Raw genomic sequence first — 27313 nt, 5'->3', positions numbered from 1 at the left:
TTAAATCTTTTACAAATATTACTCTTCCAGCTAAGCCACAGTAAATGTACAGGGCACGGAGGTACCAACATGCGATGGCACAGTGAAAGGACGGAAGTCAGAGTTTATGGTTACTCACAAAGCAAGTACCTCATGTCAGCAGAAGTGCACAAAGTGTTCCTCCAGGGTCACGCTTGTGCATCACTTTGTAGCTAACTAGAGATCAGAATTGTCTGGGCTCAGAGCAAGTTGCCTGCTTGCCATTTCAAAGAGTTTGAAATGGGGCTCACATTATCTATTTTGCTGCAACACGACAGTGGCTTTAATGAAGGCAAAAGGGGGGCATCCAGTCAGAATTATTACTGGGAGAATGAACAGAGAAGTTAAGAAAACCGGTGAAAAAAATTCTTAATTTGAATTCTTTATCCCTAAGTGTTGTGTATGTAATATGTGTGCTACTTTGAACCTATGGACAGGACTGCACTACTTGTAGGGCGTAGTGATATGCAGTACCACTCCTGGCCATAGGGGTATAAATAGTACTGTGGGTACTGATCTCCCCTCAGTTCCCGCCTGTGGGCATGAAGACCTACGTGCAGTCCCTACCTCCAACCAGTAAAGACCTGTTTGAGTTATACGTTTAAGTCTTTGTGTTAATTGTTCAATACAATACACATACTTAACACTGGCGACGAGTCGGTTCGAACCCTGCGGCAGTTATTCCACGGCGGCTTCGTCCAAAGACAGGACGTTGGAGAGGTTTCAATCCTCAACACCCCACTCAAAACTGAAGGGCAGGAGAAATCCTGACAGCTTCCAGCGACTGGAAGCGACAGGCATTAGGACCCTGAAGCCTCCATAACCTCGTGGGTAAGCCGAGCAGCGTTGGCTGCAAAGACAGGGCCAGCGATCGGGACCAAAGATAAAGGGCCGCACTCGGACTGAAAGGCGCGGCGGCTGCAGAAGCTCAAGGTGCGAGAGCCGCGGTGCACAGCGCGGGCTATCGATCGCACAGAAGATAAGGGCCGAGAGCCGCTTCGGTCAGGAGCCACTTCGCGATCCAGCGATCGCATCCGCTGATAAGGGCCGCACTCGGGCGATCGCGGCGAAGATAAGGGCCGCACTCGGGGGCTGAAGGGAGACGGCGTCGGGGGACGGGTGAAGACCGCCAAGCGCGGGAAAACCGCCATTTTGTGGGCGGAGGACGACGGCAAGAGCGGGAAGCCGCCATCTTTGCTAACAAGTAAAGAAAATAAAATCTGAGAAATTGCAAATCGACAATGCCTAAACACGGGAATATTAGCACCTTTGATAGTGACCTCGAAGATTGGGCCATATATGTTGAAAGAGTAATAAATTTTTGTAAGGCCAATAAAATTCGTGACCAAGATAAAGCTGTAACATTATTAAATTTAATGGGTGCGAAGACATACGGGCAATTGAAACACCCGTTATCACCAGATGAACCGGCGGATAAGACGTTCGATGAGATTGTTACTGTCCTGAAAGATCATCTAAACCCCACGCCGCTGATGCTAGCGGAACGATTTAAATTTTACGACAGAAGGCAGCTGCAGCATGAAAGCAATGCTGAATATTTGCTGGAATTGCGTAAATTAGCGAAATATTGCCAGTTTGGAACGGGACTGACAGATGCACTACGAGACAAATTTGTGTGTGGTTTATTTAAACAGGATACACAAAAGCGACTGCTCGAGGAGAATGAGCTGACGCTTGAGAAGGCGGTCACTATGGCGGCAGCACACGAAGCCGCAGCGAGAGGCACGGCAGTAATGCAGCTACGGTCACCGGAGCTCAGTGCACACAAATTGGGTGAGAGTTCTGGCAAATGTTATCGTTGTGGAAAGACAACGCATGATCAGAACCAGTGTTGGTTTAAAAACCAAGAATGTAGAACTTGTGGTAGGCTTGGACACATAGCTAGAGTCTGCAGGTCAGGGAAGAAGACCAGCAACAAGAAGTCACCGCAAGGAAAATACGCAAAGGTACACAAGGTGGCCGAACAGGAGTCCGATTCAGACGCTAGCAGTAATGAACTGGCTAGCTTAAGCTGTAATGAACTGGCTAGCTTAAGAGTACTCAACGCTGGTAAGGGTGCAGACCTCCAGACAATTTGGGTCACTCTTTAGATAGAAGGAGTCCAAGTAAAACTGGAATTGGACACTGGATCGGCATTGACGGTCATAAATAAAAAAGATTACGGAAAGTTATTCCAACATATTCCCCTACAGGATACGGGGATTATATTGAAAACATACACGGGGCAAAGAGTGTACCCCATCGGGAAAATAGAGGTTGCAGTGGTCCACAAGGGCGAAGACAGTCAAATAATGGACTTATATGTGATATCTGAAGGAGGTCCTCCACTACTAGGACGGGAGTGGATTAGGAAAATGAATATGGACTGGCATTTCCTACAAACAATAACGAGTGAGAACTCGGTGAAGATAGTCGGCCCAGACTCTGGAACGGATGATGGTAAGCCCAACTCAGGTGCAAAAGACAAAGTTTCAGCACAGAATTCCACTGAGCAACAACAACATAGTTTAACTGTGGATTCTGAGTCTGGCAAGTCTACTGATGTGCCCATTTCTGAGGGACACCGGGCTCGAACTCAACTCCATTTCAAACTACAACAGCAATTAGAACAAATGCTTCGCCGTTTTGAGCAAGAGTTGAATGCAACGAAAGAGTTCTTTGATATAGAGTTGGAGAATCTGGAAAGACAACAGAAGCAGCTGATGGAGAAAATGGAGCAGGAGCACACAAAACGTCTGATGTCAGAGGAGTTAACGGTCAGCCAACTCCTGCATATGCTGAAGGACAGGACTCTGAAATGGGAAAAACTTGAACACGAACTTCAATATTCAAACGAAAGGGGTTCGGAGCTCTCAAAGGTTATTGGAAGAGCTGAGGTGGCAACACAGACTGAGATGACTGCAACAGAGCAGCCCTTGGATGCCAAAAGTACGCTGACTCACGTCAACGTAGAACAACAGACCGCTGAAACAGCTGCTCCGGTAGAGGGATTGAATAGTCCGATCAATCAATCTCCAAAAGAAGTTGAAGTAGTAAAATCTCAAATGAGGTCATTAGTAAACGACTTGCTGAAAGCCCAGAAAAAGCTGGATGAAGAGGTACGCATGAAGAAGTCTCTTCAGGAAAGATGTCTGGACTTGGAACAAAAGCTGGCTAACGCCCAGCTGGGTATGGAGGAAATAGAAGACCCTCTCGCTGGCCTAGATCAGGACGACACCGAATATTACTATGTCCTGTCCTGCCCAACTTGTAACTTCGACTCCCACCATACAGAAATCATGGAGGAGCACCGAAAGTCTACGGAACATCGGGAGAAGGTGGCTCTACTACAGAAAAAGGAGGAAGAGAAGGAGGAACTGCGCATGCAGCTGGCAGCTGACAGTGGAGCCCAGAGAGTCTCCAAGAAGCAGAAAAGGAAAAGTCGAAACAGAAGATGACCCATCTGAACCATTATTACCTCTACCAGATCACACACGTGGTCCCTCCGAACGGAGCCAATTCAGTTCGGAAGTTCAAACTGTTAAATCCATGGAAGGACTATTGAATGAGTCACTCCAGCAACGTGAACCGACTACACCACAGAGATTGAATCTGTGAACTGTTTTCCGCAGAGACTGAATCTGTGATCTGTTTTGACATGAAGTTATCTATGTATCTATGTTATTCTGTTATGTAAACCTGAAGTTATATATGTATATATGTTATTACGTTATGTTAAATGGGGAGATGACTGTAAAGCTAAGAAGGGAGGAATGTTGTGTATGTAATATGTGTGCTACTTTGAACCTATGGACAGGACTGCACTACTTGTAGGGCGTAGTGATACGCAGTACCATTCCTGGCCATAGGGGTATAAATAGTACGGTGGGTACTGATCTCCCCTCAGTTCCCGCCTGTGGGCATGAAGTAAAGACCTACGTGCAGTCCCTACCTCCAACCAGTAAAGACCTGTTTGAGTTATACGTTTAAGTCTTTGTGTTAATTGTTCAATACAATACACATACTTAACACTAAGCATCCCACATCGAGACAGTGGCAAATACGTAATTTAAAAAGGAAACTGGATAAATATTTAGAGAAAATATAAAAGGATACAAGGAAAGGGAAGACAAATTGGATTGGAAGGGACAGCTGCCGCTGAAGGGCAAGCAATGGCACAGGGGCGACAGGCTGAATGGCCGCCTTGTGTGCTCCAATTTCTAGGATTCCAGGAAACCCAAGAACGGATGAACAGAATGAAGTTTCCGGCTTCCAAGGTTGGGGAGTCGAGTTCTTCCCCCACAATGACTCACTGGAACAACCTGGGGGAATGGGAACTAGATCATTCCCTGGGTGGAAGCATGAAAAATAACTCAAAATATTCATCCGCAGCCAAGTCAGACGACAAAGCGTTCTCATCGTTCAGCGAGTCACTGGGTCCAAAAAATGGTTTGGCAAAGAACAGACACCAAGCTCCCCTTATGCAGCAGAGCACAGCATCACTTCAGGGAGGAGGGAGCGACAAAGTAGATCTTACAGAAAATGAAAAACACACAAGAGGCATTAAATAAAATAAAGTAGCTACAGAAGGAGAAGCCATCGGAAAGGGCGTCTGGTCGACAGAAGCTAAAAGTTTCTTAGCTTGCAGTGAACAGGATTATTTTCCTGAAAAGCATTTCTGCAGATTACCATTGAGGTGGTCGCGATTAACCGCACCATGAAATAAACGTTTAGCAAACTATACAAAATATTGTAAAAACCTGGCCTCGTGTGAAGTGCATAAACTCTCAAAAGATGAAATGAATCTCAAAACAGAGAATGACAAGCACAAATAAATGTGACAAAAAATGATATTTTTGCAAATCAAATTTATTAAACAAAATTTAAAAAAAAGGAAAATGAATTTGATCACACCGTCTAAAATGAGCTTACATGCAGTTCCTGTATGTTATATAGTCAATCTGCACAACCCACAATAAAAGTCCAATTCGTAACAAGTAAGCCAGTATCTTCACGAGCTCTCCTACAACTATCTGCGATCAGCACAATTTTAGCATATAAATCTATTCCACCTTCTGCAGCTACAAACAGAAATGCTGTGAGACTGGCACAGCTTCCTCAGCACCTTGATGTAAACTAGGGCGTGTTCATTTACACGTAGTAATATAAACATGTAAATCACTATGGGTTTGGGTCACTGAAATGCATGTTTCAACAGAATGGAATAGACTAAATACATATCCACCAATTGAAACATCAGCTTTTCAAAATGGTGGATGCAAATCAAGCACTTCATTTGATAATTCAGTCTCAATTGGTATATTCACTGCCTCGGTTTGAAAATGTGTCACAATGGGAATTTGTCTTTATTTCATTTTTTTAAAAACATAATCCAGAGTTTAATATGGAGGCTGCTCTCTCTTCACTAAGGTTCTGAAGACAGGAGACTGATAGTCTGCATGTAATTAAACAATGCCCGCTACTCAAAAATCAATTGAGACAAGGGCTCTGATAGCTAACAAATGCAGTCTTAAGTGTAACTTTCAGTTTACTGTCCAATGTTTAAGTGTCTGGAATTTAGTGAAGTGAAAGGTGCTTGCTTGGCTTCAGACTCGGAGCAAGCTGATGGTCAGGCTTTACCAGGTACTTGTGATCCAGTCTGCATTCAACTTTCCATGTTACCATTCTCATGTACTGCGCCTTTATTCGCCAGTGTCTGTTGCCTTGTATTTAAACCACAGAAAGGGTACAATATATATTTAGCTTTCAATGTTCTTCAATCCTGCCTGAAACACCCGCAAGCTACATGAGCATTTGAAGCTCACGCATTCCATTTGCAAAATCTCATCCCAAAGGAAATAGGAGACAGAAAACTAAGTTGTTTCATACACAGGAGGTGTTGCCTACAAAGAGACTACAAGAAGCAGTTTTCTGGAATAGGGTATATTAACTGGTTCTAATTCACCATTACGTATTGCATTGAAAAGTATCATGCCGATTTGTTGTTTTTATTTGTAAATAAATCTTGACAAAAGTGTTTGCTGTGTGCAGTCGTCTGCTGATATCGCATTCTTTATCTTTTGAGGTGACAGCAAAATGTGATGGCCAGCTCACACATTCTCCGGGTAAGCAATTCATCACGAGTCAGGTGCAATTGTTAAACCTGGGCTGTATTAGCCCATACGTGGTAATAATAAACATGCTTTGGTTACTCATGGAAACAGGAATCGAATCCAAATGCAAGAAAGCCATTAGGAAGAAGTCCAAATTGTAATTGCGGTTCTGAACTTTATTCCCATTTTAAGTAATCAGTCGTGTTGACATTTACGATTCCTGTTGCTTTCGATAGGTTAAATCAGAGCATACGTGAAAGCAGGCATTATTCACAAACTGCGATAAAGGCATTAAACCCAAGTATTTCTCCACTCCCCACCCACTCACCATTTCCAGGTTGCCAATGCAGTGCCTCACCACATAAATGCATTCTAATCCCGCCCATGACTCAGTGCTGAATTTACATGAAGATTTAAACCTGTAACTGCAAAGCCATTTGGGAACGACTTCCGCACAGCACCCAAGTTACAACTGTATTATCTTTCTACTTCTTTGATTGCAACATTGGATCACTCTGATTCAGCAAATGGCTTGTACTTTGTGGCTGGACTAACTCAAACCATGGAAGGAATACTATGCAAGCGGGGAGCGGAAAACCCATTAAAGATTTTTTTTTAAAGTGTGAAATTTTATGGACATGATTTTTTTTGTTCTTTTGAATCTCATTTATACTTTTTTTTTTACAAAAAGCAAATGGGAAAAAAATAATTGAATCAGATGTTCTGTTTGACCCTGGACAGCCCATGGTGCACCAATGAGAAATCACTCCTTGAAAAACAAGACTGACATTTTTAAATGGCAGAAAACCTTTTGAATCAAGATATAAATATTGTGGTTAAAATCAAGTATTTACCAGCCGTATGAGGCATAAGATTCTGTACAGTAATTCCTGAAGTCTAATAGCCTCGACTGATGCAGTAGGACAGTCAGTGTGGCTGGTTACACCCAGCCCTTCCTTGCAATTATGCGCCAGCTTACACTTCTGCTGCCAGGCCTGTTCGTATGCTTGGTCACATGGCTCGCCAGGCCTCCTTTCAGCCATGTTTCAGACCACAACCTGAAAGAGACAGTTAAAAATTAATTGAAGAAACTTTTGTCCAATTACTTTGTACTAGTTTAAAAACCAAGTTCTCTCTCATCCTCCCAAATCAAATCAAATCAACTTTTATTGTCATTGTTAGTGCACAAGTGCAGTACAACGAAATGTAGGCTTGCGGCTCCAGAGAGTGTACATTTAGATTAAGACATTTAAACATTCAACATACATTTGGCTTGTAATACATTAACATAAACATAACCTTAATAAAGTGCATTGGCAGATGTGCAGGCTTTAGCGTTTATTTGTGGAGTTCAGTCGGATGACAGCCCTGGGAAAGAAGCTGTTCCTAAATCTGGTCATTCGGGTGCGAATGCATCTGTAGCGTCTCCCAGATGGCAGGAGGGCGAACAGACTGTGGCTGGGGTGGGTAGGGTCTTTGATGATGGACTGTGACCTCCGTAAACAGCGTTTCTGGTATATGTGCTCTATGGTCGGTAGCCGGGTGCCGGTAATGCGTTGGGCAGTTTTGACTACCCGCTGCAGGGCTTTCTGGTCATCGGAGCTACAGCTGCCATACCATACTGTGATACAGTTTGTCAGGATGCTCTCTATAGTGCAGCGGTAAAAGTTAGAGAGGATCAGGGGTGACAGGTTACATCCCTTCAGCCTCCTTAGGAAATATAGGCGCTGCTGGGCCTTCTTCACCAGAGAGAAGGTATTGAGGGACCAGGAGAGGACTTCCGTGATGTGGACGCCGAGGAACTTAAAGCTGTCCACCCTTTCCACCACAGCCCCATGGATGTGGATGGGGGTGTGACTTCCGCCTTCAGACTTCCTGAAGTCCACAATGATTTCTTTGGTTTTCTTGATGTTGAGGGCCAGGTTGTTATCGGTGTACCACTTCAAGAGATGCTGGACCTCCTCCCTGCATCCAGATGTACTTTTTACACCCAAAAAGGGGGACAAGCTACCTGATCCCAGGCCTCAAAAGACCGCTCTCCACCTAACAGTTCCATTTATCTTCCAGTCTCTTTCCCCTTTCCCTCTCTGTGCAGGGCACCTGAACTCTTGTTGATAACCTGGGACTGGGGAAGAGGACACAAGAAAACACACAAAACCCAAAACATCAGAAAGCTAGTTAATTTCAACAATTTGTTAATTGAAGAAAGCAGCCATTCACTGTGATGCCTATACAAAGACAGAAATAATACAAATAACTGAGGAGTGCAACACACTAACGACTGCAAGAAACAAAAGTCTGATTATTATTCCTTTTTGGGGTGGAGAGAGGGAAAGAAAGAAGGCTTCAAAAGAAATGTAAAAAATCATCTTTCTGGTGAATAATTTTTGTGCTCATCAAACTGGGCTGTCAGTGCGAAGGAACGAGTTGCACTTTTTATACTCCGCACCGACCACTCCTCGGACAAGGACAGTAAATGACAAGACGCAAACTGAGTCATCACTTTTAGCTTACTTGATTTATTCAATATTCTGAACAAGTCTCTGGTATTTGAAACTGTAGGTTCACACTATCTGAAAGCACACTTTCAGCATGGATTGCTTCCTCTACAGCATCAAACAATAAAACAACTTGCCTCAATTTGGAAAGTCTGCATCTCATAAAATTCCAAGCACATTAAGATCTAATTTTAAGTTTCCTACCCTTTTATTCCCCCTTTTAGTTGAAAATTAAATTAACAAGTTAAAACTTGAATACTGTTATCATATCTGGTGATGCTCTTCCAGCACCCCTCACTCCTGAAAGGGTTAAAAGCAACAATTTGTCGTTTGAGGCACAATTCTTCTCTCCCCTCCAATCCCTCTTGTTCTTGTTTTAATCAATACTTTTTTTAAATTTGTTTATGGGATGTGGGTGTCACTGGCAAGGCCTAATTGCCCTTGAGAAGGTGGTGGTGAGCCTCTTTCTTGAACCACTGCAGTCTGTGTGGTGAAGGTACTCTCAGTGTTGTTAGGGAGGGAGTTCCAGGATTTTGACCCAGCGACGATAAAATTTAAGCAATATATTTCTAAGTCAAGATGGTGTGTGACTTGGAGGGGAACTTGGAGGTGGTGGTGTTCCCATGCGCCTGCTGCCCTTGTCCTGCTAGGTGGAAGAGGTCGCGGGTTTGGGAGGTGCTGCCGAAGAAGCCTTGGCGAGTTGCTGCAGTGCATCTTGTAGATGGTACAGGAAACTTTGGTTTATCCAGAGATTAACTGTCCGGAATGCTCGAGCCACCGGCAAAAATCAGGAGCCGTTTCGTTAGGTTTTTTTTCTTTTCGTTGCTTTTTCTTTTCGTTGCTTTTTTTCCCCCACCAGTCAGGCTCTGCAAGGTCTCGTTGAAGCTGTTGCTAAGCTACAGAGACGCTTGCAAGGTACGGCCGACTGTTTAGAAGCTATTGCTAAGCAACAGGGTTTGTTGCCAGATACGGAGCTCAAAATCTCCGTATGTTTCAACATTAGCGCTGGTTTGTCCGGCAGTTTTGATGGGACGGCAACAGCTCAGTCCCGTCAGTGCCGGATAGCACAAAGTTTCCTGTGCACACTGCAGCCATGGTGCGCAGGTGGTGGAGGGAGTGAATGTTTAAGGTGGTGGATGGAGTGCCAATCAAGTGGGCTGCTTTGCCTTGGATGGTGTCGAGCTTCTTGAGTGTTGTTGGAGCTGCACTCATCCAGGTAAGTGGAGAGTATTCCATCACACTCCTTACTTGTACCTTGCAGATGGTGGAAAGACTTCGTCTCACCTCCTGACTCCCCATTCACCACAGAATACCTAGCCTCTGACCAGCTCTTGTTGCCACAGTATTAATGTGGCTAGTCCAGTTAAGTTTCTGGTCAATGGTGACCCCCAGGATATTGATGGTAGGGGATTCGGCGATGGTAATGCCATGGGGAGGTGGTTAGACGCTCGCTATTTGGAGACATTGTCTGGCACTTGTGGTGCGAATGTTACCTGCCACTTATCAGCCCAAGCCTGAACGTCGTCCAGGTCCTGTTGCATGTGGGCATGGACTGCTTCATTATCTGAGGAGTTGTGAATGGCACTGAACACTGAATACACTCTGAATAAAAATAAACCAAGACCATTAAGAGACATTCTCGGAATGGGGACGTTGCCAGCATTTATTGCCCATCCTAAGCTGCCCTGAGAAGACAGTGGTGGGCCTTCTTGAGTGGTTTGAAGCAACTGAGTTGCGTGATTCCAGTCAACCACGTGGGACTGGAGTCACACACAAGCCAGATTTAGTAACAATGGCAGATTTCCTTCACTAAAAGACGTTAGTGTCCAAAATCTGTGTGCTCCTCCAACTCTGGCCTCTTGCGCATCCCCCCATTTTAAATCGCTCAACCATTGACGGCTATGCTTTCAGCTGCCAAGGCCCTAAGCTCCGGAATTCCCTCCATAAACCTCTCCGCCTCTCTCACCTCCTTTAAGACACTCCTTAAAACCCACCTCTTTGATCAAGCTTTTGGTCATCAGTCCCAATATCTCCTCATGGCTCGGTCATTTTTTGTTTGATAACACTCCTTGGGATGTTTTACTACGTTAAAGGAAAGTTGTTGTTGTTGTAGTAGTAGTGAACTAATTGAGTTTTTTCAAACGACAATCCGATAACTTCATTTGTACTGACACCAGCCGGTATTTTTTGTTATGGTTTCCAAATTTGTTTTTAAACGGAATTACATAGAATATACGGCACAGGAACAGGCCATTCGGCCCAACCAGCCCATACCAGTGTTGATGGTCCACTTGAGCCTCCTCCCAGCCTTCCTCAGCTAATTCTATCAGCAGAACCCTCGATTCCCTTCTCCCTCAGGTGCTTATCTTGCCTCCTCTTTCAATGCATCTTGACGATGCACCTCAACCACTCTCTGGGTAAAGAAGTTTCTTCTGAATTCCCCATTTGATTTGTTGGAGACCATCTTATATTGACGGCCTCTAGTTTTGCTCTTCCGCTTAAGTGGAAACACACTCTCTGTGTCTACTCCATCAAAACCTTTCATAATTTTGAAGACCTCTATTAGGTCACCCCATAGCCGCCTTTTTTCAAGTGAAGAGACCCAGCCTGTTCGTCCTTTCCTGATAGATATATCCTCGCATTTTTGGTATCATCCTTTTAAATCTTTTTTGCACCCTCTCCAGTGCCTCTATATCCTCTCTATAATATAGCGACCACAACTGTACACAGTATTCCAAGTGTGATCTAACTAAGGTTTGATAGAAGTTGAGCATAACTTCTCTACTTTTCAATTCTAGCCCATGAGAAATAAACCCTAGTGCTTGGTTTGCTTTTGTTTTGGCCTTAATAACCTGCATCACAACTTAGTGATGTATATTTGTACTCCCAGATACACTTCTCTACACCATTTAGATTCTTCGTGACCTCATTTTTCTTTTCAAAATGTAATACCTCACACTAGTTGATGTTGAAATTAATTTGCCAATTACATGCCCACATTGCAAGTTTATTAAATGTCTTGTTGGAATTTGTTGCAGTCCTCCTCAGCGTTGACGATCCCTCCCAATTTGATGTCATCCACAAATTTAGAAATTGTGTTTTTGATTCCAAAGTCTAAATCGTTATTTGTGATCAACAACAGTGGTCCCAACACTGATCCTTGTGGTACCCCACTTCCCACCTTAGCCCTACTCTCTGCTTTCTGTCTTGCAGCCTGCTAGTTATCCATTCTGCTCATTGTCCTCTGACTCCACATGCTCTGGCCTTATTCATTAGTCTATTAGGTGGTACCTTATCAAAAGCCTTTTGGAAATCTAGATATATTACATCTACTGCATTACCCTTGTCTACATTCTCTCATACCTCTTCAAAGAATTCAATGAGGTTGGTCAAGTAAGACTTTCCCTTTTGAAATTTATGTTGTCTATTCATTGTTACATTTTTGGTTTATAGATGTTTTTCTATTTTCTCCTTCAGTCGGGATTCCATAACTTTTCCTACCACCAATGTTAAGCTGACTGGTCTAAAGTTCCCTGGACATGTTCCATCGCCCTTCTTAAATATAGCTATTACGTTAGCTATCCGCCAGTCCTCTGGCACTGCACCTTTTTCTAATGAATTATTAAATGTGTAATAGTGCCTCCGCTATCTCTTCCCTAGATTCTTTTAGAATGTGCATATACAATCCATCCGGACCAGCAGTTTTATCCTCCGAGTTTGATTAGTTTATTTAATATTTCTCCTCTTTATTTTACATGCGGTTATATCATTTCTAATCTCATCTTCTGATGTCATGTCCACCTGATCCGTCTCCCTGGGAAATACTGAAGTGAACTAAATTATGTAATATTCCTGCCATTTCGCTATCGCTGCCTGTGATTTTATCCTTAATGACCCAATTCCCATCCCAACTTCCTTTTTAAAAAAAAATTTATATGCCTGTAGAATATTTTACTGTTTTGTTTAAACCAAGGCTTAAAAGTTTTCTACTCCACCTCATTCTTTCCCAGGATCTCAACTGTGAAACTCTTACTCACCCCTCTCTGCAGCCATTTAAAACCCAATTTTGGAGTTAGCTAGCTGTTACTGAGTAATTTACCACATCTTCTATCCTATTATTTTTAACCTATGTTGTGGTGTCCTGCATTTTAGGCCTTAATCCTTCACTCAACTAAAAAAGTGAAATTCATTTGGGCAATTGATAGATGGGAATTTAATAGTAGTTGTTGCAAGAGTGTGGATCCACCGCACAAAACGGACAATGCTTTAGTTATGCAGAGAACTCAATTGACAGCTTCATTCAGAGGCAGCAGTAATAGTTGATGTAGGAAGTAGGAATCTACTGCAGTTGGTGGTGATACCAGTTAGGATGAAATTGAAGTAGATAATTGGAACCAGAGTAAGAAGAGGGCTTAATTCTGCTCTCAGCCCATTCTATACCAGACTTGATGATGTCACTGGGAGCCAGAAGCAGGAAATTATTTCTTCACCTTGATAAGAACAAAAATGTAGGAGTGAACACAAACTAATTCTATAACAATCCCCATATGATCCAATGCACCTTCATAAATCCATTTTTCCCTCAATTTCTTCACTGCTGTCTTCACTTCATCCCATGTGATATTTCTGAAACCAAAACAATTCAACTGACTGGAGGAGTAAAGACAAGACGGCTTAGGACATTGACTGTACAACTAAGTGAAGTCCCATGGTGTGCTGACACACTGCACCACCCTCAATCCCCACACAAGATCCAATTTCTCATGGACTGTTGATAGGGCAGGGCAGAGGAACAAGGGGTAATGGGAAACAGATGGAGAGAGAATCAAGTATTAGAGGACTCCTTTGTATCTTACCCCCCCCCCACACAGTCCTTTTGAAAATCTAGAATCAGGTCATCTGTTGAGAATGCCCAGTCCAGAAATAGGTGGTGAAACTTTAAATGTTGTCAGTACCCAAGCACTGCCCACAGTTCTATTTTACTTATGCAGCCCAAGAAAGACTCACTGCAAGATGCCCGATCAGTCTTTCACCATGTCCAATAACAGACATATCAAGTGAAGAACTGGCTTAAAAATCCTTCCTTTAGCAACAGAATGCAAAATAAAATGTCGCTACTGAACTGTCATTTTAAAAAAATTATTCATTTATGGGATGTGGGCATCGCTGGCAAGGCCAGCATTTATTGGCCATCCCTAATTGCCCTTGAGAAGGTGGTGGTGAGCCGCCTTCTTGAACCACTGCAGTCCGTGTGGTGATGGTACTCCCACAGTGCTGTTAGGGAGTGAGTTCCAGGATTTAGACCCAGCAACGATGAAGGGACGGCAATATACTTCCAAGTCAAGATGGTGTGTGGCTTGGAAGGGAACTTGGAGGTGGTGGTGTTCCCATGCGCCTGCTGCCCTTGTCCTTCTAGGTGGAAGAGGTCGCGGGTTTGGGAGGTGCTGCCGAAGAAGCCTTGGCGAGTTGCTGTAGTGCATCTTGTAGGTGGTACACACTGCAGCCACGGTACGCCGGTGGTGGAGGGAGTGAATGTTTAAGGTGGTGGATGAGGTGCCAATCAAGCGAGCTGATTTGACTTGGATGATGTCGAGCTTATGGAGTGTTGCTGGAGCTGCACTCTCTGCAGAATACCCAGCCTCTGACCTGCTCTTGTTGCCACAGTATTTATGTGGCTGGTCCAGTTAAGTTTCTGGTCAATGGTGACCCCCAGGATATTGATGGTAACCTGGCACTTATCAGGCCAAGCCTGAATGTCATCCAGGTCTTGCTGCATGCGGGCATGGACTGCTTCATTATCTGAGGAGTTGCGAATGACATTGAACATCCCCACTTCTGACCTTATGATGGAGGGGATGAAGCAGCTGAAGATGGTTGAGCCAAGGACACTGCCCCAAGCAACTCCTGCAGCGACGTCATGGGGCTGTGATGATTGACCTCCAACCACCACAACCATCTTCCTTTGTGCTAGGTATGACTCCAACCAGTGGAGAATTCCGCCCCCCCATCCTCCCAATTCCCACTGACTTCAGTTTTAAACAAAAGGTTTGAACCTGATGTAAATGCTATGGTTTGGATTAATACATTCATCAGATTTAATACGGTGACTCAAGATTAGGAGATGAGCTGCACCGAGCAAGAAAACGAGACAAAATTTAAAAAACACATTCATTTCTTTTATCCTGAGGGCAGCAGTAGACAAGGGGAAAAAAATAGACCCCTGGAAATGCAAATCTCACCATAGAAGGCAAATTAATCCTCAGGACTGGATAGCAGAGAATTCGGTGGACAAGAATTAATTTTTAAAAAGGTACAAAATGCACTTCATGCATCATTAACCTTGGAAATAGGTAACATGATGCATGATTTGCATTTCCTGAATCTAAACTTACCTGGGCGTCTGGACAATGGATGGCCAAAATACAAGTGTTTGCCATTTCACAGCACCAACATCTTTCCTCAATAAACATGGAGCTCAGTTCACAAAACAATAAAAATCTATACGGACCACCAGATACATGGAAGTGATCACAGCGCAGTAACTTCACCATGGTGCACGAATAACGCTGGAAAACCTTTAACTGAAACCCAAGATTATAGTCTTCAAACTATTTCTACACCAGTTGGACCTTTTTTTTGAAAAACAATAACCGAATATTGTTTCTAAAGAGCGATTTTATTCAACATTTGGCTTTTTTCCTGGTTGGCAGTACACGTCATGGTAAACAGATGCACTTTGCTCTCTCTTGACACAGAAGAATATCCACATTGATTAATTAACTACTGTAATTTAATCACCACAGGCAATGGGTTTACCAAGCAACAATCCACAATTTAGGACAACAAATATTAATTTTATTTCTCAGCAAGAAACTTGCTAAATCCTAGCGGAGTTCCTGGGGGGAGGGGGGAGGAGAGAGAAGGAAGAGAATAACTGGGCCCAATGTTCTGGGAGATGAGAGTTAGGGATATGAGCATACTAGAAATAAAGTTTAAGATTAGAAGTTATGAACTAAAATATTTCACAAATCTAGCACAAAATGAATCAAAGCTGCAGTTCGCATTGCAGCACGAGCAGCCAGTGAATGAATAACTCTTGAAAGCAGGGCACTTTCCAAACTAGTTTATTCCAACATGGAGATATTCAAATTGCATTTCCTTCCTTGCTAGGCTATTCCAGTGATGTGACTAAGACCATCCGCCTGCACACCCGAGTGGTTCTGAAAGCAAACAGAAGGAGGCACAAATTCAAACTAACTTACTGGCTGGGAATACATTTTTTCCCAGCCTCTGCTGTCATTTCCCAAAATCGTCTTGCTCCAGAGATTCATACGTAAGTTTGAAATCTCACAAACCACTGTTTCCTACGGAGCTGCATGGAAACTCGCAAGTATGTTACCTATAACTCACATCATTGCAATGGCCCAGAAGGCAAGAAGATGCTATTTCAGGATCTCGAACTCCTAAAAAAATGTCAAAAGAAATTTCCAGCCCGACTTCTTTTCTTTAACAGAATAAAGTGGGTGGGGTACGTGGAACAAAATTGCCCCCTTGACTTTGCCTTCCCTTCAGTTTTGGGATTGCAATCTGTCTTGGCAATTGCAGCCCTTTTGCACAATCCTCCCCACCACTCAGGGGAGACACTTTCACACCCTCAGCCCAACAATCTGGAACACTCCCTAAACCCCTGTGCCACCCCACCTCTTTCTCCCTTTTCAAAAATCTCTCTTATCAAACAATTATTCTGAGCACCCCTTCTATTCTCTACATCCAATGCTGGGCATCTGTTTCCTTATCTAGTCCTATTATTTGTTTCCCTTTCTCCACCCCCAATAAACCATCTTGAGATGTTTGTGACTTTAAAGGCAATATATCAATGAAAGCTGTTATTTTGATAAAATGTTTCACTATTTATTTGGGAGCTGCTTTACTTGTCGAAGTCCAAAAGTCTTCATGGTTGAATCCAGCCCTGGTTTAAACTTCAAGAATCCTTCTTTCTCCAACAGATTATGAATTTGTAACAACTTGACAAGTTCAGTTGCTGCTCATCTCTGTATTCCCTCCCACACACAACAGAACTAATTCCACGACAGCTCTGTAATAAAAAAACTGGTGGAACTCAAAGTGGAAAAGGAACAAACCCCCTTGGCATGCACTCTAAAATGCTGAGGAAAGTCAGAGTAAAAAAGCAGAGGGTCTGGCCACAATCTTGCAAACAGCCTTACATACGGAAATTGCGCCAGAGGACTGGAGGGTTACCCATCTAACACCCCTGGTCAAAAAGGGATCAATCAGGTAACTATAGATCAGTCAGCCCAACATCAGTATTGGGTATGCTTCTGGAGGCCATAATACGGCATGAATTGAATATTGATCTATAAAGACGTGGATTACTGAAAAAAAGAAAAAAACTTGCATTTATGTAACACCTTTCACGATCTTAGGACGCCCCAAAGCGCTTACATAAAATTAAATTAAAGCAAGTGCTTGAAGGATATAACATAATAGTATGTATCGATAAATGAAATTAACTTCGATGTTGCACGTATGGCATTTCAAAAGGCATTTTATGAGGTGCCACATTGATAAAATTAGGGCACATAGCATTAAAAGGGAGTGTGACAGCATAGATAGGAAATTGATTGAGGGACAAAAAAAAAGTGGTTATGGGCCATTGTCAGCTGTGGCTCAGTTGGCAGCACACTCGCCTCCGAGTCAGAAGGTTGTGGGTTCAACTCCCACTCCACTGTTGGAGGTGCCAGTTTTCGGAGGAGACGTTAAACTGAGCCCCCATCTGCTCTCTCAGGTGGGCATAAAAGACCCCATGGCACTATTTCTTAGAGGAGTAGGGGAGTTCTCCCCGGTGTCCTGGGGCCAATATTTATCCCTCAACCAACATAACAAAAACAGATGATCTGGTCATTATCACATTGCCGTTTGTGGGAGCTTGCTGTGTGCAAATTGGCTGCCGCATTTCCCACATTACAATAGTCACTCCACTTTAAAAGTACTTCATTGGCTGTAAAGCACTTTGAGACGCCCGGTGATCGTGAAAGGCGCTATAGAAATGCAAGTCTGTCTTTCTTTTCAGACTAGAAGAGTGTAAACAGTGGTATCCCGAGTGTCACTGTTGCCACCATTACTATTCTCAATAAATATATAAATGATCTGGGCTTGAATGCACAGGCACAATAGCAACATGTGCAAATGACACAAAGAGAGAGTATGGTCAACTGTGAAAAGAACTGCAAGCAGCTTCAGGAGGTTACAGACAAGTTAGCAGATTGGGCAAATAGATGCCAGATAAAATCGAATGCAGAGAAATGAGGTGATACATGTTAAAAGGAAAAATTCCAGCACATGTACATGAAATGGTAATGCTTTAAAAGAGCGAAGATACTTAGTGGCATACACGTCTTTGCAACTTGCACTTAATGTAGAAAAACATCCAAAACCACTTCACAGAGGGGTCATGCAAAAAAAGATACTGAGCCAAAGGAGGTATTAGGATGGCTGATCATAAGCTTGGCCAAAGAGGCGAGAGGGAGTTGGCGGAGCAAAGGGGTTGCGAGATGGCATTCCACAATGTAGGACCTAGGCAGCTGAAGGTACAGCCCACAATGGTGGGATGAAAGGAGGAGGGGAATACACTAGAAACCAGTCAGAGGAAGAGAGAATTGGGGGCATGGCAGGGGCAGAGAGATGGGGAGGTTGTAAGCCTGGAGAAGGTTGCAGAGATAGGGAGGGGCAAGGCCATGAAGGGACATAAACACACGGATGATAATTTTAAATAAATTAAGACATTGGAGGACCAGGAGCCAATGTAGGTTTGCAAAGAGAGGGACGATGGGCAAGCTGGATTGATGCAGGATAGGATACGGGCAGCAGTGTTTGTATGAGCAGGTTTACAGAAGGTGGAAGATGAAAAGCCAGCCAGAAAAGCATTGGAACGGTTGAGTCTGGAACAGACAACTGCATGGATGAGGGTTTCAACTGCAGACAGGCTGTGGTAGGCAATGTTAGAGGTAGAAGTCGGCAGTCTCTGTGATGGAAAGGACACGGGATCAGAAACTCAGCTCAGGCACAAATTGGATGCCGAAGTTCCCAACAGTCTGTTTCAGCTTAAACAAGTGAACAGGGTGGCCGAGGGGGGGGGGGGGGGGGGGGGGGGGGAGAGGCACAGCGTGGATGGAGTTGCTGTCAAAGGGACAAAGTTTGTGGCAGGGGCAAAGACAATGTTTTAGTCTTCTCAAAACTTAGGTGTAACAAATTGTGGCTCATCCAAGATGAATGTTGGACAAGTAGCCCGACAGCACACAAGCAGTGGAGGGGTTAAGAGAGATTGTGGAGAGTTGGAACTAGGCGTCATCAGTGTACATGTGGAGGACTTGGGAGAGAAAAGGGAGCATTAGCTTGCAAGGACAGACAATAGGAGGACAAGTTGTTGAAGCTATATTAAAAAAAAGCATATAGGATCCTAGGTTTTATAAATATGGGTATAGAAGGATGCCAAGGCCATGGTGAAGGTGCAGAAAAGATTCATTGACAGTGGAGGTGAGAGGATTAGGTTATGAACGAAGACTGGAGAAATTGGGATTTGGCATTAGAAGGTTAAAAGCAGTGCTCAAAATGATAACAGGTTTTAATAAAATATCAAAACCAATTTCCACAGGACAGCGAGTAGGTAACGATTGGACACAAATTTATCAAAAGAATGAAGGGAGAGGTAGGAGTTGGTTTCCAAAGTAAGTGATGAGGACATGGACTGCATGGCAGAAGCAATGTTGGAAGCAAAATCAGTAATAGCTTTTAAAAGCGGATAGATGTGAAAAAAAGATTTTTTTAAAAGTTATGAAGAAATAGCAGGGGAATGAAACAGTGCATAATTCCAAGAGCTGGCGCGGGTGCAATGGGCAAAATAGTCCCCTACTGTGCTATAAAAATCTAGGATTCAAGTACAGGAAGTTAGAAATCATTCTATACACAAAAGCAGACATGTCAACACACAATGAATGAGCCACATGTTTACAAGTGATTTTACAAGCTGCAAAACTGAAACTAATGGTACACCAAGGTGATGTTTACATTTTTTCAAAAACTGTACCTCCAAACAGTACACAGAATTATTATATTTATAAAATTGTTATACCTAACTCCCCAAGTCACAATACTGAGCCATTTTCTTAAAATATGCTCTTAAATTTTCACTGTTCAAAACATTGTACAATTCCCTCCTCTCGTACCCATTCTCGATATGCACGACAGTCCATCTCACCTAATCTAAATGGGTTTATGTTTGGCAATTTTGGTTCAGTCATGGGAAACCAACATATGTGCGCTAGCTACCCATGTTTACATCAATACAACCATATACCAATCAGCCCACATTTTAATGGTCTACAATGTCAGCAAGACTTGTTCGTTCTGTGAAGTGCAACCGAGAGGTAGACCAGGTATCCCTCCATATAAGTAATCATATTGATATCTACATGGATTGTGTAAGAAAGTAATTAAATCAGGATCATAACTTTGTTCTGATAGTTCACAGCCATAGCACTAAGAGAAACCTATCCAGTGGATATTCAAACTGTAGCTTTTCCTTGGTTATTTTTTATGCAGGCAACATTTTAACATCAAGTAGAGCAGGGAGCTGCAGTTAAGCTGCACTTCACTGTGGACTGAGCAGAAAGAACTCCACGCACGAGTACTGAAACTTATGCACAGGATGCTTCTTGCATGTTTCCAATCCTTATCAGTTTGAGGAGAGTTAACATTGTGCCGCCAAAGTGTCTTTTCAAAATCAACCTTCACACTACTATTCTCACTATCATTTCAGTAAAACAGAATGGTAGATGTGTGAAGCGTTCATACTGTGTCCATCTGAGCTGTGGAAAAACATCTAACAGCACAATTGTAGACACGTCCTTCCAAACTTGGGTTGCGTCTGCACTGAACATTGCAAGCTGTCTAAAACTAGGATAAAGCACTAGTGGCTACAAGGCTGTTACAAGTGATGGCAGCAACTGAGGCAACTTGATGGAAGGCATTAAGAATTTCACACAAAATTAAAGAATATTGGTTTAAGTGCGATTTCCTCACAGCTCATTCAAACCATTACTGTAAATAAGCCCAGTGACAACAGCTCATTGCTGCCCATTTGGCATCAACATGGTAAGACTACTCAATCAGAGGACGAAAATTAACAAACAGCCTTCCTGCATTGCATTGCTTCATATGAATGTATTTAAAATGAATATCTGCAAGATGACAGACCATGAATGAAAGCAAAACTTTTTTTGGGGGGGGGGGGGGGGGGGGGGCGGTGGTGGGGAGAGGGGGTTGTGGAAGAATTTACACCCACATGTTTTAAATTAAACTATACAGTTATTAACAGTTTTATTAGGATTATTATCGGAAATACAGAAAGGCTGCCAAGTGATCGGACACGAGCTGAGCGGATTGTAGGGCAGCTGTGCTGAGCGGAGCTGGGTCAGTCCTGGGGGCTCAGGACCAGCAGCTAATGGGGGGAGAAGGTGTCCCCCTCCGCCGCCCCTCCGCCAACCCCAACCGCCTCTACATTCATATATACAAAGATTATGTTTCAAAAGACTGTTCAACTTTTTCCTTCAGGATTTAAATCAAAATAAATATTGAGGAATGAACACTAAATTCAAAAATAGTTGACTACACACGAATTGTCAGTCTCCCCGTCAGATCTTACCGCTCTTTGTGCGTGCTTGGCAAGGCGAAAAAAACGACAAAATAACCATTGTTTTGTTAAGAAAAAGGCTAAAAGGAAAAATAACTTTTTTTTACAAGGAGATACCCACCGCCGCTCCAACCGGCGCCATCTTAAATGTGAGAGAGACGAAAAAGCTCGAGCGCCCACCTCACTCTCGCGGCTTTTTGGCGGCGGCGGAGTTGGCGCTGTGTCAGTGAGGGGGGAGAGGGGGCGAGGGGGCGGGGCGAAAGCGCGCTGATTGACAGGCGGCGCGCCGAGTTGACGCTGTGGTTGTGAGGGGAAGGGGGCGGGGTGAAAGCGCGGTGATTGACAGGCAGCGCGCGTCACTTCCGCTCCGTGGAGAGGATTGTGACGCACGCGCCCCTGCGCCGGGCGGTGGGAGACCCCTGGCGCTCTCGGGTTGGAGCCGCCATTGTTGTGGCGGAGAGCTGGTGTCGGTTTGAAAGTGCGGCAGTCGCCTCAGACCTGGCCTTCAGGCGCCGCCGCCGCCCCCCTGCCCCTGTGTAACGGTTGAAGTACTTGAGAAGATATTTTATTATTTTTTTTAAATTAACCTGGGCCGTAAGCGAGGTGGAGTGACGGGGGTTGCGTGGGGGGGCCGCAGTGCGAAGATGCGCCTGAGAGACGCTGCCGGGCCTACCGCTTGGAGCTGAGCCTAGGAAGCCTCCCGCCAGGAACCAGCCGGCCGGCCTCTACCTACCGTGTGTGTGTTCGTCATCCATCGGAGCGCCGACTCTGCGTACCCACATCACCCCCATTCATCCCAACCTACCCCCCCCACCCACCCCCCATTCTTCCTTATTTCCCATTTTCCCCGCCCCGTCCCCTCATTCTATCGGATAAAAGGCCATGCTGGATCCCACTGGCTCCTGAGAAATACTTCCCGAGAGCAGCACACACACAAAAAAGAGGCGCAGCTCTGGTGGGGCCTTGTGTGAGATTTGTGTGGCTGCTGTTATGTATTTTTTTTCTTCTTTTACTTTGCCAGTGACTTTTTGGGTAAAATAACCAACAACCCCCACCCACCCCCTCTCCACCCTGCTCCAGCTCCCCCCCCAATTTCACCAAAAGGAGAGACAACACTCCGAGCTGCTGCCGAGGACCGTGTCTGTGGGCGAGGAACGAACCCAGACACGCCATCGTTGTTGCAACTGGATTTTCCGAAGGAAGGAAACCAAGACACAAACGTGGACCTGATTCTCTTAGATTTAAAAAAAAACTGCGCCGAGACATACTGCATTGCGGCTTTGTAATAAAAAGGAAGAGGGAAAATAATAAACTGAATATTTTTGAACTCTTTACCTTGGGAAATAAATCCTTTGGACTTCGTACAATTTCTTGGACATTTAAACTATACCATTGACTTTTGAACTATCCGTTTATTAGTGAGTAAAACAGCTAGTATTTAATTTTGTGCTATGTGCAGTTAAAAGGAAGACAGTTATTTCCTGACTTTACGATCCAGTATAGTGTTTTTTTTTTATAAAATTGCTTTAATACAACAGAAAATCTAAATACTTGAATTTCAGATATGGAAATTAAATTGTGAAAAAGAGGATTTTTTTTGTTTTTGTGTTTTGCAGTGTTAAAAGGGTAAAAACTTTTTTGTGGGTAAGGCTTGTCCCATTCAAAAAAAAACAAAAAATGTCGTGTGTACATTACAAATTTTCCTCTAAACTGAACTATGACACGGTCACTTTCGATGGGCTTCATATTTCTTTGAGTGATCTAAAGAAGACCATCATGGCCAGAGAGAAGCTGAAGGCGGCAGACTGCGATTTACAGATCACCAACGCACAGACTAAGGAAGGTAAATGGACCACGGTGACTTCTTTCCGTTTAAATAATGTATGTGTATCTGTCCTTTGTTTAATGCTGCCTCTAACTCGTATATCCTATGTTAGACAAGATGGCGCATGTTTGCTGGATCTGTCCCATTCGTCAGGACATCTTGTTTGCACGTTGGGGCAGAGCAAGTCCGGGGCACAGCAAGTCGAGCGCATTCAAATGTGTAAGGTGCCACGCTATGGCTGGTCGTTTTAGCATGATCCTTTTAATCTTCACTGCAGTTTGATCGCAGGTTTTCCATATCTTTTTTCATCGGTACCATCTGTGCTTTTTTCAGAACGAAAATGCGTTCCTTGTCCTTTGTCATTCACAAACTCCTTCTGTCCTCCAGGGATTTATTTAGAAAGCAATCGTACGCTTATAAATGACCCGTTCAAGAGCTCGATCTCTATCTAATGTTCCTCCGAGGTCATCTAGCCTCTCTTTCTCCAACCCCACCCCCCAGCACCTTTTACAAAAGTGCCCTTCAGGCGATGACGGTCTGAAGCAATGTGGTATGCATAAATGAAAGCACCAATTCTCAATGATCTTGAGCGACTTGGAGACATGTTAGAGATTGTCAAACTCGGCTTGAATCCAGAATACGTTATTTTTAAAAACTGATTGCTGCAAAGTAACTTACTTTGAAGGTGAATTTTTGCGTAAAGTACAGCTATTGTATAGCATTACATCCTATATTGTATAGCATTACATCCTTCTATATTGTATAGCATTACATCCTTCTGTACTCGTTTTAAAATCACAATAACTGCTGGTTTTAGAGTTTTTAAACATTGATGTGCTGGGCTGAAATGTCATACATTTTTCCTAATGGGGATTAGTATGGGTTAGTTTGTTATTGGGCTGGCTGTCTCAGAAAGGAATGAAAATCCTATAATGTTGCAAGAAAAATTTGAGGGCATGCCCCATTGATGTGGTCAATATGCTGCCATTTTACTACAAGTTCGTGTAGTGAAGTTGTAGATTTTTGAACATGCAATCTAATTGGAGAGTACTGTATAACAAGTATTTTGGTGTTTCAGTACAATTTCAGTAGCTTGTGTTGTTAGTCAGAAATTACATCCACTGTGACCATGGAGCACTCTCCCTTCTCAACCTGCCTGCAGCATTTGACACGGTTAACCACACCATCCTCCTCCAACGCCTCTCCTCCGTTGTCCAGCCGAGTGAGTCCCCTCGCCTGGTTCCACTCTTACTGATCCAGTCATAGCCAGAGAATCTCTTGCAATAACTTCTGCTGCTCCCGCTTTGTTGCCTTGACTCCCCCGAGGATCTATCCTTGGCCCCTTCCTATTTCTCATTAACGTGCTGCCCCTCAGTGACATCATCCGAAAACACATCAGGGTCCACGTGTCTACTGACAACACCCAGCTCTGCCACGTCTTTCGACCCCTCCACTGCCTCTGTGTTCTCAAACTGCTGGTCTGGCATCCAGTCTTGGGTGAGCTGAAATTTCCTCCTATTAAAAAATTGGGACGGCCAAAGCTGTTGTCTTCAGTCCCTGACACAGACTATGTTCCCATGGCACTGGTTCCATCCGCCTTCCTGGCCTATGTATCCGGCTGAACCAGGCTGTTCACAACCTCGGCGTCCTACTTGAACTCAACTAATTCCACTGCTCTGTTAGTTGGTCGGCCTCCCATCTCCCACTCGCCATAAATTTAAGCTCATCCTAAAATAAGCTTCCCATATCCTGAATTTTGCACCAATTTCCATTCACCTATCACCACTGCTTGCTGACCTACATTGGTTCCCAGTCCAGCAACGCCTCAATTTTAAAATTTCTCATGTTCAAATCTCTCCATGGCCTCGCTCCTCCCTTTCTCTCTAACTTCCTCCAGAATTACAACCCTCAGAACGCTGGCCTTTTGTGCATCTTCCACTTTCTGTGCCCTCCATTGGTGGCCATGCTTTCAGCTGTCTTGGCCCTCAGCTCAGCTGTCGAGGCCCGAAGCTCTGGAATTCCCTTACTAAACCTGTCCACCTCCTTTTAAGACGTTCCTGAAAACCTCCTTCTTTGACCAAGCTTTTGGTCACCTGTGCTAATGTCTCCTTGACTGTCAATTTTAGTCTGATTACACTGCTGTGAAGAGCTGTGGGACATTGTACTAGGTTAATGGCGCTAGATAAATGCAGTTATATGGTGAGATGTGGTGCGTCGGTCATTGCAAATGCTCCCTTGTTAAATCTTTTCGATGTATGTGCAATGTCATTTAAGATGTCTCCTTTTAGTATTGAATTCTGGAATGAGCAAATTAAATGGATTCTGTGTGTCCTGATTGATCTTGATCTGACAGAATAAGCTAGGCTGCAGTACATTGGAGCAGCTAGCTATATTGGTGGCTAATTTCAGAGAGTTCTGGTTGGTCTTTCAGACTTTGCATTTTGATCTTTTGTGATTTGAATTAAGATTGGCTCTTGTGTTTCCTGTCATAAAATAGTTTACAAGTGAAGAATATTTCAAGATATGCAATTATTATCGTTTTGCATTGTGCAGTTTGAATGGGTGACAAATTAGTCATTATGGGAGCTATTTTACGATCTTGGTTGTCTTAATTTCAAGTCGCCAGTCAGTGGCATGTATGATTGTACTCCAGTTTGATGTGATATGTATGTGACACAAAATTCTATTTGAGTTTGATTTTTATTCTGGCTGGTTATAAATGTGCATGGTATTTTAATACTTTGTCAAATAACATTTGGCTCCACAAAATGTCATCCACCTCTTGGAAAGCCTATTGGGAGTTACTGCAGTTATAAATAGAGCAGACAAGCCACTTTCTCTTCCGATAACTGCCTCCTTTGTTTCCCACTCTTAATTTCTTTGCCTCTCATTTGCTGCATGCCTCTTTCACATTTTTAGAGTTGCCTGATTTGTCTTCTCAATCTATTCTGTAATTCTTTCCTTCCCTTTTTCCTTTGTCTTCTGTATGCCTATCATACTTAGTGATTTAGGCCATATATTAGCAGCACTGAGCATCAGTGGTAGATGTATCCCACAGACATTCCTTCCCTGAGTGTTTTTAAAATGGTTTCATTTCATTTAAACAGCCAAGAAATTATAAACGGCCACATTTTTCCTTTGGATGTTTTGGGCCTGAAATAATAGTTTAAATAGCATACCAGGCTATTGCACTTGTGCAGATCCAGAACCAACTGGGGGAGAGAGCGGCAAAGTGGTGTTGAGGCTGAGATTGGATCAGCCATGATCTTATTGAATGGCGGAGCGGGCTCGAGGGGCCTATTCCTGCTCTTGTTTATGTTCTTAGAGGAAAGGCCTGTCATTTAAAGCTGCATTGCTTCTGACCTGGAGACAAAGCTGACTAACACACTACAATTTGCAAAGTTCTTTGACAAAACAGCGATTAAATTCTGATTTTGTATTTTCTTAATTATACACTGTGCTTCAAAGGAGCACAGCACCAATTTAGCTAAACAATAAATGGTATAACTTCCATGTCCCTATTGAACAACATATGGGATCTTGGGCTTCATAAATAAAGATATTGAGTACAAAAGTGGGGAAGTTCTGCTGAACCGTTATAAAGCTGTGGGTCGGCCACAACTAGAATATTACGTCCAGTTCTGGTCACCACACTTTAGACAGGATGTGAAGGTCCTTGAGTGGGTGCAGTGGAGATTTACCAGAATGGTTTCCGGGATGAGGATTTTAGCTAGAAGGTTAGGTTGGAGAAGCTGAGTTTGTTCTCCTTGAAGCAAAGGCGGTTGAGTGGAGATTTGATAGAGGTGTACAACATTAGGGCGGGTTTGGATAAGGCAGACGGGGAAAGGCTGTTCCCACTAGTTGATGGTACAAGGACTCGGGGTCACAGATTGATGGTTCTGAACAAGAGATACAGGGGGATGTGAGGAAGAACTTTTTTACACAGCGAGTGGTGAGGACCTGGAACTCGCTGCCGACGAGGGTGGTGGAAACTGAGATTATCAACGATTTCAAAAGGAAATTGGAGAGGCACTGGAGGAAAATAAACTCGCAGGGCCAGGGGGGTAGAGCGGGGGAATGGGACTGACTGGATTGCTCTGCAGAGAGCCGGCATGGGCTGAATGGCCTCCTTCTGTGCCTCTGACTCTAT

At 43.6% G+C, this 27313-nt stretch overlaps 2 protein-coding genes across 4 annotated transcripts in view; one reads left to right on the top strand and one right to left on the bottom strand.

The window, feature by feature from the left end:
- The window catches only part of LOC147110285 (ATP-dependent RNA helicase with zinc finger domain-like), a 332514-nt gene extending 310979 nt beyond the window's left edge, over window positions 1-21535 (bottom strand). For both annotated transcript variants that reach the window (XM_086000110.1, XM_086000111.1), the window contains exons 1-2: window positions 21351-21535; window positions 6986-7189 (exon numbers count right to left, since the gene is read on the bottom strand). In XM_086000110.1, the coding sequence (XP_085856236.1) occupies window positions 6986-7174 (189 nt within the window). In that variant the 5' untranslated portion in view covers window positions 7175-7189; window positions 21351-21535. The remainder of the gene's footprint in view (window positions 1-6985; window positions 7190-21350) is intronic.
- A 183-nt stretch (window positions 21536-21718) lies between these two features.
- Window positions 21719-27313, top strand: part of rbbp6 (retinoblastoma binding protein 6) — a 52591-nt gene continuing 46996 nt past the window's right edge. For both annotated transcript variants that reach the window (XM_086000109.1, XM_086000108.1), the window contains exon 1: window positions 21719-23181. In XM_086000109.1, coding sequence (XP_085856235.1) covers window positions 23016-23181 — 166 coding nt within the window. In that variant the 5' untranslated portion in view covers window positions 21719-23015. The remainder of the gene's footprint in view (window positions 23182-27313) is intronic.

This window comes from Somniosus microcephalus, chromosome 11 (genome assembly GCF_052327205.1).
Source record: "Somniosus microcephalus isolate GS21.2 chromosome 11, FLI_Smic_1.0, whole genome shotgun sequence".
Lineage (NCBI taxonomy): Eukaryota > Metazoa > Chordata > Chondrichthyes > Squaliformes > Somniosidae > Somniosus > Somniosus microcephalus.
The sequence above is the reverse complement of the archived record's forward strand: the minus strand, read 5'-3'. Positions and strand labels throughout refer to the sequence as shown.